The 18968-nt window shown below is 36.6% G+C and overlaps 2 protein-coding genes across 3 annotated transcripts; one reads left to right on the forward strand and one right to left on the reverse strand.

Moving 5' to 3' along the window:
- Positions 1 to 10: 10 nt before the first annotated feature.
- On the reverse strand, positions 11 to 6525 carry LOC116171640. 2 transcript variants are annotated; one of them, XM_031488608.1, is made up of 3 exons: positions 4124 to 6525; positions 701 to 4068; positions 11 to 59 (listed from the first exon to the last, which is right to left on the reverse strand). In XM_031488608.1, the coding sequence occupies exons 2-3, from the start codon at positions 1683 to 1685 to the stop codon at positions 31 to 33; spliced, it is 1014 nt and encodes a 337-aa protein (XP_031344468.1). In that variant the 5' UTR covers positions 1686 to 4068; positions 4124 to 6525; the 3' UTR covers positions 11 to 30. The 2 variants fall into 2 exon arrangements, with proteins under 2 accessions (XP_031344468.1, XP_031344460.1); XM_031488600.1 differs by having other exon boundaries at positions 17 to 4068.
- A 1431-nt stretch (positions 6526 to 7956) lies between these two features.
- On the forward strand, positions 7957 to 9171 carry LOC116165682 (putative nuclease HARBI1). Its single transcript, XM_031480335.1, has 3 exons — positions 7957 to 8230; positions 8283 to 8569; positions 8618 to 9171. The coding sequence occupies exons 1-3, from the start codon at positions 8022 to 8024 to the stop codon at positions 9169 to 9171; spliced, it is 1050 nt and encodes a 349-aa protein (XP_031336195.1). The 5' UTR covers positions 7957 to 8021.
- Positions 9172 to 18968: the final 9797 nt, after the last annotated feature.

Consider the following 18968-nt stretch of genomic DNA (forward strand, 5'->3'; position numbering starts at 1 on the left):
AAATAACTTACTGAGATTGACCGACGGTACTCATCTGCTGTTGTTGTGCTCCTTGTAGTCTGAAAGCAAAACGATGGCGATGCCGTAACAAATGGATACCTACACATGTTTGTAAAATCGTTTAAGTCAATCACCGATGGTCATACGAATGTCATGCATGAAATGGAGCGCAACTTGGATGAAATTCGCGAAAAACTAGGAATGAGTCCGGTGACGGACTTTGCCGAATTGACTATGCGTAAATCTCCGCCATTTATCGGTAGTGATTTGGAAGATGACGAAGCTCGACGTCGTCGAGGAATTGCACAGATCGGCAAGAAAAAAATTTCCGCGAAAAAGAACGATAATCAAGCATCGTGATGACCTTTGGCAAGCTGATTTGGCCGAATTCACGCGATATTCTAAAGATAATCGAGGCTATAAATATATATTAACCGTAATTGATTGCTACTCCAAATACCTATGGACGCAACCCCTAAAATCGAAGAATGCGAGTGAAGTGAGCAAAAACATGACCGCTATTATATGCGAAGGAAGAGTGCCAGTCAATTTACAAACCGATCAAAGAAAAGAATTCTATAATAAGGATTTTGAAAAGTTAATGCTGAAACATACCATCAATCATTACTCTACGTATAGCGTAAAGAAAGCGGCCATAGTTGAAAGTGACCTAAAGATGTAACCTCAAAGACATACTTACCAATGTTCCACAATATAAAGATAATGGGACCATCTAAATTCAAACTTGGTGACTGTACGAATATCCAAGTATAAATCGGTGGCTCGAGGCTATCGGTATCCATGTACAGCAATTTCAAGCGGTCGGCGCTAAACTGATGCTGCATAAAGTTATAATGAAAATCGTACATTCTAGTTTTCGAAATCTCCAATATTGCCATCCCAACATATAGCGGTTTATTAAATAGAATTTCTGTTTTGGATAGCTCGATAGCCAATAATTCATCATCGAAGATCTCTCTGCTATGGAAATTGGGCTGGGATATATAATAATTGGCTCCGTATCTACCACTCCACCGGGTAACAAGCTTAATAATGCGATGGTTCCGCACATTCTCCATCGTTTTTCCGAAATTTGCATTATTTAATAATTTATATAGATTTTTTTCAAAACCGTTAGTAGCTTGCGCTCGCAACCTTGCGTTGAAGTCTATATATGGTTTTAACCAGCAAGATTGTTTAAAGTTAATAGTCCGGTGAACTCTTTCAAGGATGAGACCTGCTTGAAGACATTGGTTTAAATTTCTATAGTGAATAACATATCTAGTTTTTGAATGCAAGGTTGCCAGCAATTTCTTATTTTTAGCGCCCGGTGGAGTGTGGTGTTCGCAGAAAGGAATCGATTTATGTTGATCGTGCAATTGCCGGTGATACGATAAATCCACCACTAAAATGAGACCTTGGACCGCATCATCAGGTACATTTAATATCGCTTCAGGAGTTAATGACTTTAATTTAGCCTCGCTAAGCCACTTAAAATTGTTTAAAGGTAAACACTGGCTTTGAGCCCACCCATACAAGTTAACCATATCCATATACATGATATGAGTAGGGGGTTTAGTAGGATCGTAATTCTTCCCATTCAGATATTTATTATTGGTCTTGCTGTATTTCGTACAGCATTGCGTTATGCCTCCCCTTATACCTTTTTCAACAAACAGCATCATATCAACATCTGTGAAGCAGCTCGAGTTTAACTTTGGTGTAATTCAGCATGCATTGCCACGTGTATCCGGGCGCTGTGAAAAAGAATGCTGGATCGAGTTTATGCGTTGTTATGCACTTTCTCTAAAATTGGTGAATACATCTGCAAGTATAAGCACATCGCTTATTAGATAAAGATCGCTATATTGGCCCAAGTTTTGAGTTTCAAATTTACGCCAAACGTTTCTAGCATGCGAATATTCCTGATCTGAAATGTGCGACTGCCTCAACTTGCTGTAAAATTGTATCTTTTCCGGTAAATTGGTTTCATTAAATTTTTCCTAACTTACCTATATTCATACGGATACACGCCCTTTTTAGTTAAAAGTTTGAGCTGCTCATCATTTAAATGGCTTAACGTGCTACGCAAAATTTTGAAATCGTCAAACTTTAAATAGGACGCTAGATTATCTAATGATTCGCTCATGAAGCGATACGAATCTGAATTCGACATCTGCATTCTCCATTTTCTTAGTAAATGAAATGTAACGCTCCTTATTCTTAGGTAGCAGCGTGACTCTCCCAGGAATAGCTTGAGCAATATCCTTAATTATAAAATGACTATCCACTAAAATTATGAAAAAATATGGGTATCATATGTGGTGCTTTATAACGTAAATTGCAAGCCTGATGGGCACTACCGCGAAACCGACCTGTAAAGTGGCAGTGATCGCGAACTTTGACCTGGGGCGGTAAAATGGGCCCTTCACAAATATGACAACAGGTGGATGCATTATGTCCCAACATTTGCAAATCATTTAACGTTTCCATTTGCACTGGATTAATGAAATATTGTTGTAAATTGTTTGAAATTTCCTCAAGTTCACTGGTAAACCAATTAATACATTGCTCACCCCTCTGCAGGCGGAACCTCGACAATGAATTATCAAAGGTGCAATGCTACATACGTTATGCTGCTTATATTTTACGGTGTTTTGTGTCTCATCTACCCGAAAATCTTGTACCAAACATTCCAAATCACAATAAATGATGAAAGGGGCGGTCTGTTTGAATCCATGGTTCTTGAAATATACATGTGAACCGGGCTCTGGCATATTTATTTTACACTTATTAACTAACTTACAATTTAACTCATGTGTATTAAGTTTATCCGGTGAGCTAAAATAGTGGAGACACCTATCACAAATATACAGCTTTCCATGTCTCTTCGTCAACTGTGAACGTACCAATCTCGATAAATCTTTGATCCAACAGAAATGAAATCGAACCGCTTCATCGGGTTCCTCATTATTGTTAGCGGTAGCATTATTCTCAATATCATAATTCTGCTGGATCCTGAGTAAATTAACGTGATTCGCTTTCTTTTCGGTGTTAAGATAAATGGGAACAGTGACATAATCGGATTGCGTTTTTCTAGTAAGGCCGTAAATATTGATAGATAAATTGGGATTTTGTTTTAAAAATTTTTGGAGTTGGGTCTAAAAACATGGGGAAGCTAATACCATCAAAATTTAAGATTTGCGCATAATATGGATAAGAAGAGATACGATTGGTGTAGAGGGTAGCGGGGAGATGACAACGCCCATCCAAAACACGCTTCATCATTATTTTGAACACCGCTGATGACCGCTTTTTTAACTTGAATTTCTTTAGGTAATTCTATAAAGGACGAGGCCTGCATTAAAGTCACACTGTTTACGTTCACAGCCAACGAAATTATCTTGTACAGACCCCACCCACTGTCCTGTTCCTCAAATTGCATTAAGCGCTCCATCAAATAATCCACCGCGTTATTATTAAACAATTGCTTCAAGTCAGCTTCACTTAAATCGCTAGATAAAATAGTAAAATTCTTCGTTAAAAAACTAAATTCCCTACATGCTAGTGCTTCATCACTCTTATTCAACGAGGGCTTTACAAATTCCGCATAAAACTCAAAATTTGTTTTCAGCGGGCTATTACATGTGGGATAGATGTCTCTAATCTTAGTGATAAATAACTTACAGCTATCGTTAAAAAATGATCCTAAAGTCTTATGTCCTAGATTAATAATAATACCGGTACTCACACGCGATTTAAATGCGGTCGCCAAATCTCACCATTCTACCAACGGTCTTCTACCTAGGGAGGAGCCGACAATAGACTTCCCCAACTGGTTAATAAGCACCTTGTAGCGTTCCATTTTACCAGCCACAGCTGCAAGGTGCCGTTTATCTCCAACCGTTAGCGGCTCTGCTAGCGAAGATTGGATTTACCTAAGATTGGCATCGATGATGTTGATGAATTTTGGAACCTTGCTAGCAGAGCCGAGATTATAATTTTTATAGAAATGGCCAATCATTTCAAGCGTGGTATTCACATTGTCTAAAATATGAGCCATTTTTCCTAAAATATCTTCATTAAAATGCCTAAAGTTTTATTTAAGATAAAATGCTCTTACCTGGTTTTCGCTGCTTAAAAGAGGATTTCTGCTTTGAAGTAGTAGTTGAGACAGTCTGCTCACATGCACATACAAATGCAATGACTTAATTGAAATATGCCAGCTTAAATACATTTCGATGTAGATAAGAGACACGATGCTGCTTCCGCTCAGAAATTTCTAGAAACACTGACAGGATGCTGCATCCGCTATGATTAGATAAAAATTGAAATAAAAGCCGAGTGCAGTTAACGTCTCAGTCAGTGCTTCGAGCGAACTAGTTTGCGGCGTTATTTGGTGAGTATGATTTTAATGACTAATTTTGTTTGTTTGTTATTTATTTGTTACAGATATTTACTGCTCATAATAATGGAAGAATTTGATTTCGCTTCCTTGAACTCATCGACCTATTGTAAACCATTCATAAATGCAAAAGATCTGGAAATCGGAAATAAATACCCAATTACTGATGTCGGCGTAATCGGCACCAAGTTTGGAGATCGAATTATGGTCGAAATCGAAACCTTAAATTCCGCAACATTGCCCGGCGAGAGGCTCAAAAGGAGTATAATTATATCGAGACGAAAAGCGAGTATGCCGGCTTCGCCGTGAATTCACACCGCGAACAACCTCGAACGTCACGGACCAAAATTTACCTCCACACTCACAATTATTTCACAGTTAAATTCGCTTTCACAGTGGCGAACTCTTTGAAGCGAGCAAAAAGACAGACTCGAAACGGGAAAGCCCACGCGAAGATACGTGAACTCCGTGAAAACGCGTGAAAACCATCCATACTCGCGTTCGCGGGGCTTCACGGGTGTTCGCGGCGTGAGTCTGGAGCCGCCTTAGTTTAATTGTAAATGACTTATTGACAGGCCCGTAGCCAGAATTTATAATAAGGGCAGGCCCACAAAAACTCAGGGCAGACTGAAATTTTATATCAAAATGTAAAGAGCTTGTAGTTTTTTTGCAGTACTTTCATTGATTTTGTTTTGTTCGTAAATGTATACACTCAATCTGAAATCAGAATGACATTGACAGAGTAGCCATATTTTATATTTACATAATTATACACATAAAAAAAATACGAAGAATATGGTTATTTATTTTAGAAAAGTTGCAGTCGTCTGCTCTTCTGCTGATTAAATTTTCTCAAAAGTTGATCGTTGCTGGAAAATTATGTCAAAGACAGCTAAATCAGGGTTCTCTTTCTTTTGAGCGTTTATAAATCTGTTTACAACTACAATTTCTTCTGGAGATGGCAGTTTTACACCCAAAGTTTCCAAATATTTAATTTTGTCTAAATCGATATTTTCATCTTCAGCACTGGAAACTGCAATTAGCAGCTCATTGTTGTCTTCAAATCTTACTTTCATTTCAGTTAAGATAACATCCAGTGTTTCATAAAATATTGACATGAAGTATTCTTCATTTTGGTCTACCTCTTCTGATCTTTCGCCCGTTTTATCATATACTAGGTAGTCCTTAAGGAGTGTGTTGGTCTTTCTTTGTCTTTTCCTGGAAGTGTGAGTATCATCGTCAGCAACATTGAAATCGGTGTTGATTTTTCATCCATCATTTTATAAACGCTTTCATTTCTGTAGGAAGTAAGAGAATCTACTACGGATTTTATAAGTACAACAGAGTCTGTCAAACTCGCTTCGGGCGACTGAAGTAATTTATCAGCAGGATGAATAGTTTCTAACACTTTTTTCATGAACACCATGCAAAATCGGAATTCCTTGGAGCGAATAATTTTCAGTAAACCAGTACTTTCTACAACATAATCGCCGTCGATATCCCTGCTCTTCGATATTTTTTCTAGCGCTTGGGTTATTTTCCAATAATTATTGAAAATTAGACGAGTAACGTCCAAATGATCGCTCCAGCGCTGTTCCAGAAGGCGACACAGTACGTGTCCATCGTAAAATTTTGATAAACTTCCTTTCTTTAAAAACATGTAGAGCATGGCGCATTGATCGAAGTATTGCCTAATTGTGGGTATTTCCTTTATAGCTTTTACAATTACTAGATGCAATCGATGATTGGCGCAATTAGCAATGACTTTACGTTTCGGTTTTCGCTGACGCTCTCATCTCAGATTTGTTTGCAAAAGAAATTATAGAACAGGTCATTAGAAAATGTTCCTAAGGGCCGAGATATCCACCTTCTAATCAACTACTTAATAAATTTATTTAGCTAATAAACGTTTTTTACGGATTTTCACCTCCTAACAATTAATAGGTACCTAGTAACTAACCTTATTAGCTAAATATCTTATTAGCTAGTATGAGCTCCTGATAAGGTAGTATAAACCCATCAATTACAAAAGTTTCTTGTGATATTAATCTTCGTAAAATATACGTGAAAGGTAAGTAAAATCAAAAGTAAAAAAATTATTTTCCATTGACATACGCTTCTAATTTACTTATACAGGGTGGTGACTTGCGTAACGCATCATAGGGATTTCAATGTAAAATTCATAACATGCGATTATTGGCTCCCCAAATTATTTTATAGCAAAAATGTATTAAGGTTTTTTGTAGGAAAAAAATTTTTACGTCAATCAACCCTATTAGTTTTCAATTTTTTGCATAATAAAGACGGAAAATTGGAAAATAAAACCCGCATCTTTTTCAATAATCGGTGATGCCATGGAATTTTATAATACTTTGGTTGTATGCGTGCTCGTTTATTATTGTGTCCTATATTTACATAACATTACATTTACATTACAGTACATGCAAATTCTAGTCGTCCCCGAACAGGTGCTGGATCAGCTGCTTCCGATGACGATCGCGTACTATAAATCGGCGGGGATCGTTAGTCGCTATGGTCCCGGGGTCGATGTTGCCGTAGGAAACGGGCTGCTCGATGGGCTGTAGTATCCACGCGCGTTGTGGTTTCGTCGGGCTAGGCGGAAGCAGCGAAACGGGTGTCGGGAGTGGGCTCCTCTGGAAGAAACGGCGGACCTCGTTTCGTCGCTGGCGCTTCACCTTCCTGGGCGTCGTAGGGGGCATGGGCCCGACGTACTGTCCGCGGTGGATGCTGGTAGGAATGCCGGGCTCGGTGAACGCCGGCTGGGGTAACCTGATTGTGTTTATCGGGCTCGGTGAACGCCGGTTGGTGAGGCAGGCTATTAAGAACACTGCCCTAAATTGAATACTGGCTATGAGACAACACAGTATTAGTGAGATGACCGCTATAAGGAAACAGGTGCATCTGATTTATTCTGCTGCTGGCTCGCCTTATAAAGGCCGTCTGTTGGAGTGGGGAGAAACCGTTTTGCATGTCTCCGGGGTGTTCTCGGCCGTGCTTGACTGCCGTGCCGAGCTGGGGGTAGTCTCGGCGTGCTTAATTGTATATGTTTTAGGCGCTGGCCGCCACAATACAAAAACTACACCAATATCCGTCATGCCATGGAATGTCTGCTATAAAACAAATCAAATTCTATCGAAAAGTATTATATTTAGAACAGCGAATTCAACATAAAGAAAGACCAAATTACTAAAAACGGTTTCCTAATATAACAATTTACAATAAATGTTCGAATAAGTCACCATTAACTGCAAGACAGTAACCAAGTCGATCATAAAATCCATTTCGAATTGCTGCTAATTGATAACTGGATATCTTTTTGTTTTAGAAAATTCCATGGCATCGCAGATTATTGAAAAAGATGGGGGTTTTATTTTCCAATTTTCCATCTTTATTATGCAAAAAATTGGAAAGTAATAGGGTTGATTGACGTAAAAAATTTTTTCCTACAAAAAACCTTAATACATTTTTGCTCTAAAATAATTTGGGGAGCCAATAATCGCATGTTATGAATTTTACATTGAAATCCCTATGATGCGTTACGCAAGTCACCACCCTGTATACCTAACCTCAAAAGCAATTGCAGGATCTAAAAAAAATGTATTTTCATGAACTGGATGATGAAATAGAGATGCAGGAAATTGAAGATTTAGGATTAAATCGCCAGAGATATATGGTTAGGGAGAGACAAGATAATTTCCATGGATGGAATGAGGAACAATTTTTCAATCGCTTTAGAGTGACAAAAAATACTGCACTTCACATTAATGGTCTCATTGAAGACAATATAAGACATCGCACAGATAGGTAAATCGTGTAATGGTAATTAGTTTGTATACCACATCTTTTATCGTTTTAGAAATCATGCTGTATCACCTTTACAACAGTTACTAGTTGCTCTTAGGTTTTATGCTTGTGGTAGTTTTCAAATAGTAGCTGGAGATTTTGGAGGTTTACATCGAACCACTTCTGGACAAATTATAAGAAGAGTGTCAAGGGCTATTGCGGAATTAAGCCCAGTGTACATTAAAATGCCAGATACCGTTGAGGAAATGACAATAATCAAGCAAGGTTTCTATGCTATCGCAAGGTTTCCTAGAGTTATTGGTGCCATTGATTGCACACACATAAGAATCCAAAATCCAGGTTCGTTCCTTATATGATAGTGAAGTGTTAGCTATATTTTGTACCTAGGTGGTGAACATGCTGAGAATTTCAGAAACAGAAAAGGTTTTTTTCTATCAACGTCCAAGCTGTATGTGATGCAAACTATAAAATTAGAAATATTGTATGTCGTTGGCCAGGGAGCAAGTCATGACAGCCATATATTTAGGAATTCAACAATTCGTATGAAATTTGAAAACAATGAAATGGGAAATAGCATTTTATTAGGCGACAGCGGTTATCCTCTCTGTCACTATTTAATTACTCCAATTAATAATCCAACAAATCCCGCAGAGCACTATTTTAATGAATGCCAAATCAGAACAAGGACAATAATTGAAAGAACATTTGGTATATGGAAACGGAAATTTCCTATTTTGTCACTGGGACTGCGGAACAAATTACCTATGTGTCAAGACATTATTGTAGCTACGGCAATAATTCACAACATTGCTAGAGACCAAAATGAAGCTATGGAATTAGATGACATAGAAATTGACCAGGACAATAATGTTATTGCACCAGTAAACGTAGAAAATAATGCTCGTCAACCGTATATAGATTATTTTCAAGGTTTATTGTAAGATTATCAGACATTTTTATACATATTAGAAGGTACTGAATGGAATACTTGTTCTTAATGATCACTTGTGATTTTTGTGTGTTGTTATTCTAATGTGCCCTTTTCCGCTTGCAATAAATTTATTTCTGCCTTACGAATGTTTAATTTTAACAGCTTCATTTTTAGCATATACTCTTCTTCCGCAAATTTGATTTTACTTAATAATAACTGCTTTTCCCATTCTGCATTTTCGTTTGCAATGTAATTAGTGTGTGTCTCTTTGTTGGTAATTGCTCGTATTTTTTATTGAAATACTGCCTCTCTTGTGGCTGTAGACGTTTCTTCTTCCCAGAAGTCCACTTCTTTGACGTGCTGGGTATAATAGACGTTTCCAGCTCACGTGCAACAGGGGCGGCAATATCAATTTCTGACAGTGGTATGTCGAAAGGTATGTTTTCCAAATTACTTATTGCTGTAAAAGGTAACGTTTCTACCATATCTATGCCATTATCTATAATTAATGCATTATCGCTGTCATGTCGGCACGGTAGCCCTTCTACACTTAATGTGATCACGTCTAATATTTTTCCTCGTAATCTGTGTAAGGAGTACCTTCTGGCTTTTCCACCGCCGGTTTTTAAAATTTCAAGTTTGTTTTTGGCCTTTTTTTTGCTTTTATTTCCCTCTTAAGGCAGTCATACTTTAACCTTAAATTTTTCGTGTCTCGATGATTAGAACTTTCATTTTGAGAATTAAATTCCGCCGTTATTTGCTCCCAAGTAGTGTTTTTCTCTTTCCATGTCACAGCGTCCGTTTTTTTATTCTCCAGTACACTGCTATACTTCAAACAAATGTCCGTTAAAAGACGCACCTCCTTCTCACTAAAATTGGTGGTCCGCTGTCTTTTTGTCGCCATTTAGAAATAACTAAAATATACAAAATAGGTAATAATTTATTGCATAACAGTCACAATTACTTACATCGTAATTTATTAAATTAATCAAAGCTTCTCATTCACCAGTAATTTGAATTGCATATAGGTTAAGTTGTCCATCAAATGTCAATAAACCACTATTTCACTCCAACTCATGCATGCATTTCTATATGACCATCTTTTTTTTAATGATAACATCTTAAAATCAGAATTGCCAACTTTTCCATTTTGGGTAAGATGAGAAATTAGGTACCTAATATTTGTTAGGCAGATAAATAACAATGGAACTCCATGTTATTATTTATTAGCTAATAAATACACTATTCTCCTAATAGTTAATAGGTAGTTTATAAGGAGTTGGATATCTCGGCCCTTAATCATGTATAAAAGTAATTTAGTAAAAGTTACTTCACTAATTACGTTTGAAAAAATTTCACAGTAGTTAGGTACCTCTTACCTACCTAGTTATAACATAAGCGCCGGCCGTCGCAAAGAGTTTACAATCACTATCACTGACACCGTCGGTCGTTACGACTTCCACAATCCACTGCAATCAAAATTGCTAATTGCACAAATAACTTCCTATAGCATAGCGTAGTGTTTTAATTCAAGACTGAAGACAGTTCGCGCAAAACACAAACGAAAGAAATACAAGGCATTGGTGCGGTGCGACTGCATTAATGCAAAGTGCAATGAATTATAGTCATTGCTTATGTGTATGTCTAATCTTACGAGTACAAACGAAATTATATCAAAATATATTTTTAGACTTTTAGTACACCCGGAAATTATAAATAAAATTTTTGAAACCAGACTAGGGCAGGCTTAAAATTTTCCAGGGCAGGCTCAACCTGCCCTGGCGTACTCCTGCATACGGCCCTGCTTATTGAAAATATGGATCAAGATTCCGACCGTATTTCAAAGAGATTGTGAGCTGCGTAACCGAATACGATGTACAAAACACTGGAATCAGCCATGGCAGCGCAGCCACATCGATGGCCCAGCGCCGATAATGATTTATTGTAGAGATTGTATTATGGCGGGGCGTACACAAAAAACTGTGTAGCTTCATAATTTCTAGCATTACATTTTGTATATGTTGTGATGTAGGTACCCAAGTCGACAGCTCCCGCGCTAACGAAAGCGGGAAAAACACGAGCTCGGAACACCGGCGTAGTAACACAAACCTCACACTCGACAATGGCCGGAACCCCTACGTTGTGGAAGGCCAGGTTGCACTCACTCGTACCCATGCTAATTATCGGAAAGGCGGAACGCAAATAATACGCTTAATTGAATTTGAAACACAAATAAAGTTTATTAAAGAACTGATCAAAAGTGTAAAAATGAATCAAAAGGCCGAAAGACATCCTACAAATTTAGACAGAATACATTTAAAGCCAAAAAGTGCCAGGTTCCCCTAGAACTCGTCGGACAAAAGAACCGTACCTACTAAAGAAAATTCCGACTCACTGTTCACAGAGGTGAAATCTAGAGGGAAAATCTGGAGAATGAGAGGTAATATTGGATAACGCTAAACACATTTTACAACACAGCTACAAAAGTTATACAAAGAATAATAATCCGAGTAAGTAACTCTTGAATTGGACCTATTGAAATCTGACGTTAATGCAATACAAACTTGATAAGTTAAAGGATGGCCATCACAAATAGATTTAAAAAACACCCTCAATCTTTTCTCATGTGTGAAAGATACATTCCGAAGTCTTTTACATAAAGTGCATAAAATAAACATCATTAATTAGCCAGACCTCCTCCAATCTAGCAGGTATCTAAGATCCTGGATACGGTAACCTTAGACTAAAGTTGTCGTTCGAAATACATGCCGCTACGTATCTTTATCACTCCGGCATGTATCTCTACAAGGGCGAAACGGTTAATTACACTCAAAAAAGGCTGATTCATACCCAAAGAAACGAAGTCGCTAATCAATCCAAATGGGTTCAAAACAAACAAATGAAAATTGATAACTGGTCAATCTTCAACAAATCAAAACAGGAACCACTTTTACATTCAAAGCAAATTACACCAAATTCAAGAATCACTTTACCCTGCATTACAAATAGCTGAAGGCAACATAATCTACAATATAAATCAATTACAACTAAGTACATTACCTTTCTGTTCTACGGAGCACCATCCTAACTGATTACCCAAAGACAAGTGAACTCAAAGGACAAAAATGAACCTGTGGGAACTCGAAAATCTAACTCGGCAAAAACTAAATCTATCCACCATTTCCTCCCTATACAGACTACTATTGTTAATTGCTGACATTGAAGACTGAATACATTGTTGAATAATAAACCTATTGTTTTTCATGGGAACGCTATTGAATTGTGGCTCGGTATCTGGCGTCACTTCCCGGTCTAGAAGTCTCTTTGCTCATCTACTTACAAGCTTATCGCGATGGATGAAGACGAGCCCAATTTACCCAGTTATATGTGTACGGTTTATTTGTTCGAGAGTTGTACGAATAATGCTTGTCGGTATGACATGATTTTGTGTTTTCCTTTTCTATGTGCGGTCTGAATTCGTGCCGGCGCGCGGCGGCGGTTTCATTTATTGAGGAAATTCACGCCGAACTTGACCGCATCTCGTGGCTTTACCTCAGTGCATGTCCTCCTAATATACAACTTTAGAATTGATGCGGCTTTGATTAATGAGTACAATTTCTGGAATTGACTGCAATATCACGGGAAATCTGGTAATGCTGCGAATTATGACACCTTCAGGTGTTTGCTTCTTACATTAACTCCGTGGAAAATGTAGGGGAGACTGTTGTATACTGGGTCAGGTTCCATACTGGGACAAATCAAATTTCCCGCAAACTATTCGAATTAAAAATTTAAATACATTACACAGTTGTATACATGTGGTGACATCTAGGAAAACGATGTCGCGGTCGCCGCCAAAAGCGCGGTCAATCGTAAACCAACATACGCAGCAAACTAAAGTGTTAAAGTTTTTTTTTTTGCTTGATTGAACTAGGTCGTATTTTGTGGTTATTTGTTGTATTAAAGTTGTGATTTTCCTTGAGCATATTGCCTAAAGGATCTAGAAGGTAAGTTTTGATGTACTTTGCTTGGATCATGATTTTTGTTGAAGTAGCAAATTTTAACCTAAAAACATGTGGGTGGTTGTATAGTGGGACAAATTATAAAGTGCATAGTGGGACAATTGTGAGTTGCATAGTGGGACTGTCCCAGTATCCACTTAAAATATTTTAAATTAGCTGAACAACGTATTGTTGCTTACAGAAAATGAATAACAAGAAAAGGCCGCGGAAAAACTATGCATCCTATAGAAAGAGTAAAGAAGACCGTATGCAAAATGGAGAAAAAATGAAAGAAGCAGTATTAGCTGTTATAAACAACAATATAACAATTAGAGAAGCCGCTCGTCAATTTGAAGTGACTAAGTCAGCATTACAGAGATATGTGGCGAAGTATAGAAATACAGGGGAAGATCATAAAGTAAGTTTCAGTTTTGAAAGACATCATGGGTTTACTCAGGTCTTTACTGATGATGAAGAGCAGTTGCTTAGAGAATATTTGATTAACGCCTCAAATATGTGCTATGGGCTGTCTGCTAAAGAATGTCGACTATTTGCCTACAGGTTTGCAGTTTCAAATCAAAAACCTGTTCCCGAATCTTGGAGCGACAAGAAATGCGCGGGAGAGGAATGGATGAAACTTTTCCGAGCTAGGCATAAGTTAAGTCTCCGCACACCTGAGGCGACAAGTTTAAGCCGAGCAACAAGCTTTAATAAGCACAACGTTAGTATATTTTTTACAATCCTGCGTAACGTTATTGAGAAACACGGTTTTACAGCCAATCAAATATACAACTGCGACGAAACTGCAGTCACGACTGTACACAAGCCTCCTAAAATAATGGCCTGTTGTGGCCAGAAACAAGTGGGCAAAATAACTAGCGGCGAAAGAGGAGTTTTGGGAACGATGTGTGCAAGCATATGTGCTAATGGTACATATGTGCCATCATTTTTCGTATTCCCGAGAAAAAACTTTAAAGCACATATGTTACATGGCGCACCACCTGGTTCAAAAGGAGCAGCACACACAACACGAGACGCTAGGGACAGTATGCTCTGGCTGATAGCGACTAACTTCAGCTCACTCTTACGTGATTATTGTTATGGAACTACTTCATATCATATATCATAACCAAATAACGAATTAATTAATTCGTTGATCATAACCTATAAACTGTGCTTACTGTCGTGCCAATAAATTTTAGGAAAATAGCACAGAGTCTACTTATATTACTTTGTGGTAGCGTATACATTGTATAAGAAAAATGAGAATTACGTAATTAATTCACATTGCAGAGAAAGGAGGAGGTCCATGACACCGAAAAAACAACAAACTTTCCACAAATATTTATAACAAATAATAGCTTATAACAAATTCAATATTGAAAGCACTGTTCAGTGTTTTAGGAATAAAAAATGTTAAAAGCTTTGAATCTACTAATAAAGCTAAAATTTTTCTAAATTAAAATACCTTGAGTACTACATTTATTTTGTTATGTGAATGACTGTAGTGTAGTTGCAGAGCAAAATATTACCCTGCACAATGGTAATTTAAGTAGGATGAAATCGTGAAATAAAGGAGAAAAATAACAATTTATTTATTTAATTCGTAATCTACATTTTACTCCTATCACTTTTTTGGAAATGTAATCTATAGTGAACCTGTTTACTTTAAATTGCGTAAAATAGGGAACAATAAGCATGTGCTAAATTCATGATCTAAGGCAACAGAAGTACTTGGTTTATTTAACGAATACAAAATTTGATTTTTTTCTGAATATGTCGGCTTATTGAAGTCTAATAACGTTTTCTTTCTTTTCTTTTTAGTTGAATATAGACGCACTTGTTGATCAACTTTTTCATTTGTGTTTACTTTTCCAACCATTTTTAAATCTAGTTTTTCATTTTTATTTACAATACTGATTACTTTATCAAGATGGTTTGAAACATTCTGCAGCTCATCCTCCGTTAATGAGGTTGTTTTGCACAAACCTATAATTAATTCTGCTTTTTTTACAAGAATTTCATTATTTTGTGAACCGTTCATAACAGCATTCTTTATAATGTTTGCTGAAAGCATTTCTGTCACCTCATCATTGTTACCAAGCTCAGCACTTGTGGAAGGCTTAAAATTACCATACATCGATGCACAAGCATGTATATGTTTACATATGTTTAGCTTAATAGCATTATCTACACATGAACATTTAAAGGTGTGTATACAAAGATTACAGTCATTGCAATGAATGCATGCATTTGAACAAACAGTATTTAAATTTGTAATATGATATTCATCTACCTTATTGGAAGACACTACAAGAAACTCACTTTCGTTTAAAAACTTAATCATGGTAGTGGGAATTAATTCTCCAGCCTTATGACTACACTTAATTCTCTTAGTTTTAGTGGTAACCTGATTTTTTGCTAGTCGAATTACTCGCTTATAGAAACTGTCACGAGCAATTTTCATCACTGCATGTATACTTTTATCTAATCTCTTTACTTTACGCCCTTCTAGATATATATGTTTCAATACTTTGTGTAGGGATTCTAAATACATATTCGTATTTATACCTAAACCTACACGGTAACAATATGCCCAACATTGGGAACGATTGGCATAATGTTTCACAAAATAATTCCCAAATGTTGCTGTGTCTACATCTTCCATTAAGTCTCTTACAAATTTAGCAAGACAATTATGAAAATCATCAGTTGAAGTGATTTGTAGTAGCACCCTCAGTGCCTTATAAACCGACGCTCTTTTTTCAATTCCACCTGAAATTTTCATTAAATTTTGTCTCCAGTTACGGTCCACATGCCAAGTACATAATAGACGATGTGGAACAGGTCCCATAACAAATGACCAGGCATTATAAAATGCAGGTGCATCATCAGTCATGAATGTAGATGTTTTAATTTCTCCCACTTGTGCCTTTATGCGTTCAAAAAATAATTTGAAAACAACTTCGTCAGAACGATTTGCAAAACAAAATGCCACTGGACAACCACTACAACCACTGCCAAATTCATCAACAGTCATTACTGTATACAATTGGAAATCGTAACTATTAGTACCGTGAGTTCCATCAATACATATCTTCTCATGGCCGAATTTTAATAATTGTTGACTTTGAAAGGACGTCATTATTACTAATGCAAAATCTTCAGGGTTTAGTATACTAGATTCACATTCTATATTCTGTGGTTTGTAAAATAAAACAGGGCATTCTTTACCTAACATTTTCATTTTTTCAACCCATAAAGTTACACTAACTGAATCATTTTCATGGTGCTTAGTAGCATAATCGATATGAAACTCCTTCATTATGTTTCGCAAATCAGTTCTATCTAATAGCTGGAGACGCTGGAAGCCTTCTTCTGTTATGCCTGCATCACGTATTGAATCTAATATGTGCTCAAAACTCACACCTTCTTTTAATTTTCCTAGAAGTGAATTGGAATAGATAATTTAATTTTACTGAAATTATAATTACCAGCAATCTCCAGTCTCATATTTCTGCTTAAATTAATTCGTCCAAGATCCATTGAATGTCCAACATGCGTTTTGAAAAAATGTACTTCAACATTTCCATCGGGAGTGGAGGATACAACTTCCATTCTAGCAGGACAAGCCTTCCCAATTTTATTAGATCCAATGCTTTTGATGGATCGCACATTTTTACCTCTTGACGTATAATTGTACGATCGATGGCAATTAAAATATTGTTTCCTTTTTTCATTCTCTAAAGGCGTAGCAGCAGTGTCCAAAGTATATCGCGATAAAGTGTTCCCTTATACTTCTTGCTTCCATTTATTAAATTCTGAGATTTGAAAACAAATTTTATTAGTTATGTATTTTTATACCTTAAAAGCATTGATTGATAAATACAAAGTTAGTAGATATGCTAATGGTAGGTATGACATTTATACCTACCTGAAATTGATGGGAAGTTAAGAGTCTCCGTTTCGATTTCCACATTATGAACTTCCTGCAGATGAACATGTAACTGTTCATACTTGCTGAAGCTACCATTGGAGCAACCCTCATACGAACAAACAATTCTTTTATTACGAGTAATTGTCGAGCAATTGTCTTGGATAATTTTATGTGTGGATATATGACGTCGAAGGTTGAATTTTGTAACAAACGTTTTTCCACACACATCACATTGTATCTGACCAGTACTAAAGGACCGTTTCTTTGGAATTAGTGTCTCATTATAATCTGGATGAAATTTTCTTATATGAATGTACAAGTTTTTCTTGTGTCTAAATCCACAATTACATTCCGAACAAAAATGATCTGCCATAATTTGTTTTTAGTACCGATTCCCACAAATCTGAAAGAGCACAAGTTTATAAATTGAATAATACTTATCATTGTTATACTTTTACTTACTTATACTTTATCACACACCTGATCACAATCTTGTATTACGTCTACTATTAACTATTTTTTACAGAAAAACATAAAGCAAAGAACAACTCGTCGATGTTTCATTCAAATCTCAGCATAAATTATTAAATTAAAAGTACTACTTGAATTTCAATCTCACAATTAAAGATATTATAAATAAACATGAAATTCGCCCTAAAAAATAATACATGTGAAGTACGTCCTCACAGCCAGAGCGTACTGCCCCTAGCGTCTCGTCACACAACTGGTTGGATGACTGGGACAAATTTTTTAGAATATTTGATACATCTCACCGATAGCTTACATTGTAGTAATGATAACAAAATATTGCTGATTCTAGATAATCATGAAAGTCACACTGATCTTAAGGTACTACAGTATTGTAAACAAAATGGTATTGTGTTGGTTACGTTGCCTCCTCACTGTAGTCACAAGCTTCAGCCCCTAGATGTCACCTGTTTTGGGCCATTTAAGAGTTGCTACAACAGAGCTATGGATGAGTGGATGATAAACCATCCTGGAGTTCCAACAACTTTGTATAAGATAGTAGAAATAGTTGGTAAATCTTTTGGAATTGCCCTTACGCCAAGTAATGTAATAAAAGGTTTTCAAATCACTGGTATTTGCCCGTTGAATTCTGAAATATTCCAAGAGTCCGATTACATGAGTTCATTTGTAACTGATCGGGATCAGTCTCTTATTGAAGATCTGAACGAGTCCATTGAAACAATTGTTCCAGAAAATTCAGGACCTAGTTGTTCAGGAATAAATTTGGAAAAAACTACTATTCCTGAGCACTTAACCCTTACAAAAAATACTGTTACTCCCGAATCTATACGGCCACATGTAAAAGCTCCACCAAGAAAATTGACCTAAAAGCGCAAAAAGGTCACATCAACGATTTTAACTGATACTCCGGTAATAGAAGAGAAGAAACAAAAAGAACAGGAAAAAATAATGAAAGAGATACAGAAAACCCAAAGAGCTAAAATAAAAAGTGCTACAAAGAATTTATTTAGTGACTCCAGTGATAGTGATGTGTCTTTGAAGGAACTGTGTGATGATAATAGTTCTGATTATTCTGGTGAACTTCAAGAAGAGGAGATGTTAGAAATTTGTGCAAATGATTTTGTAATTGTTAAGTACGACGAAAAACGATAAAATACTACGTAGGTCAAGTGGAAAGAATTGAATCTGATGAATTTTTTGTTAATTTTCTAAAGAAGACTTCGAGGAACAAGTTCCTATTCCCAGAAAAAAGAGATGAAGACTCAGTATCACAAGAAGACATGGTCTAATGACCTTCCTAATCCTTTAATGTCAGGCGGAACTGAAAGAGTTGCAAATCAATATTGCTTTGATTTTGACTTTTCACCTTATAATATGGAA

This window comes from Photinus pyralis, unplaced genomic scaffold, assembly GCF_008802855.1.
Source record: "Photinus pyralis isolate 1611_PpyrPB1 unplaced genomic scaffold, Ppyr1.3 Ppyr1.4_LG1, whole genome shotgun sequence".
Lineage (NCBI taxonomy): Eukaryota > Metazoa > Arthropoda > Insecta > Coleoptera > Lampyridae > Photinus > Photinus pyralis.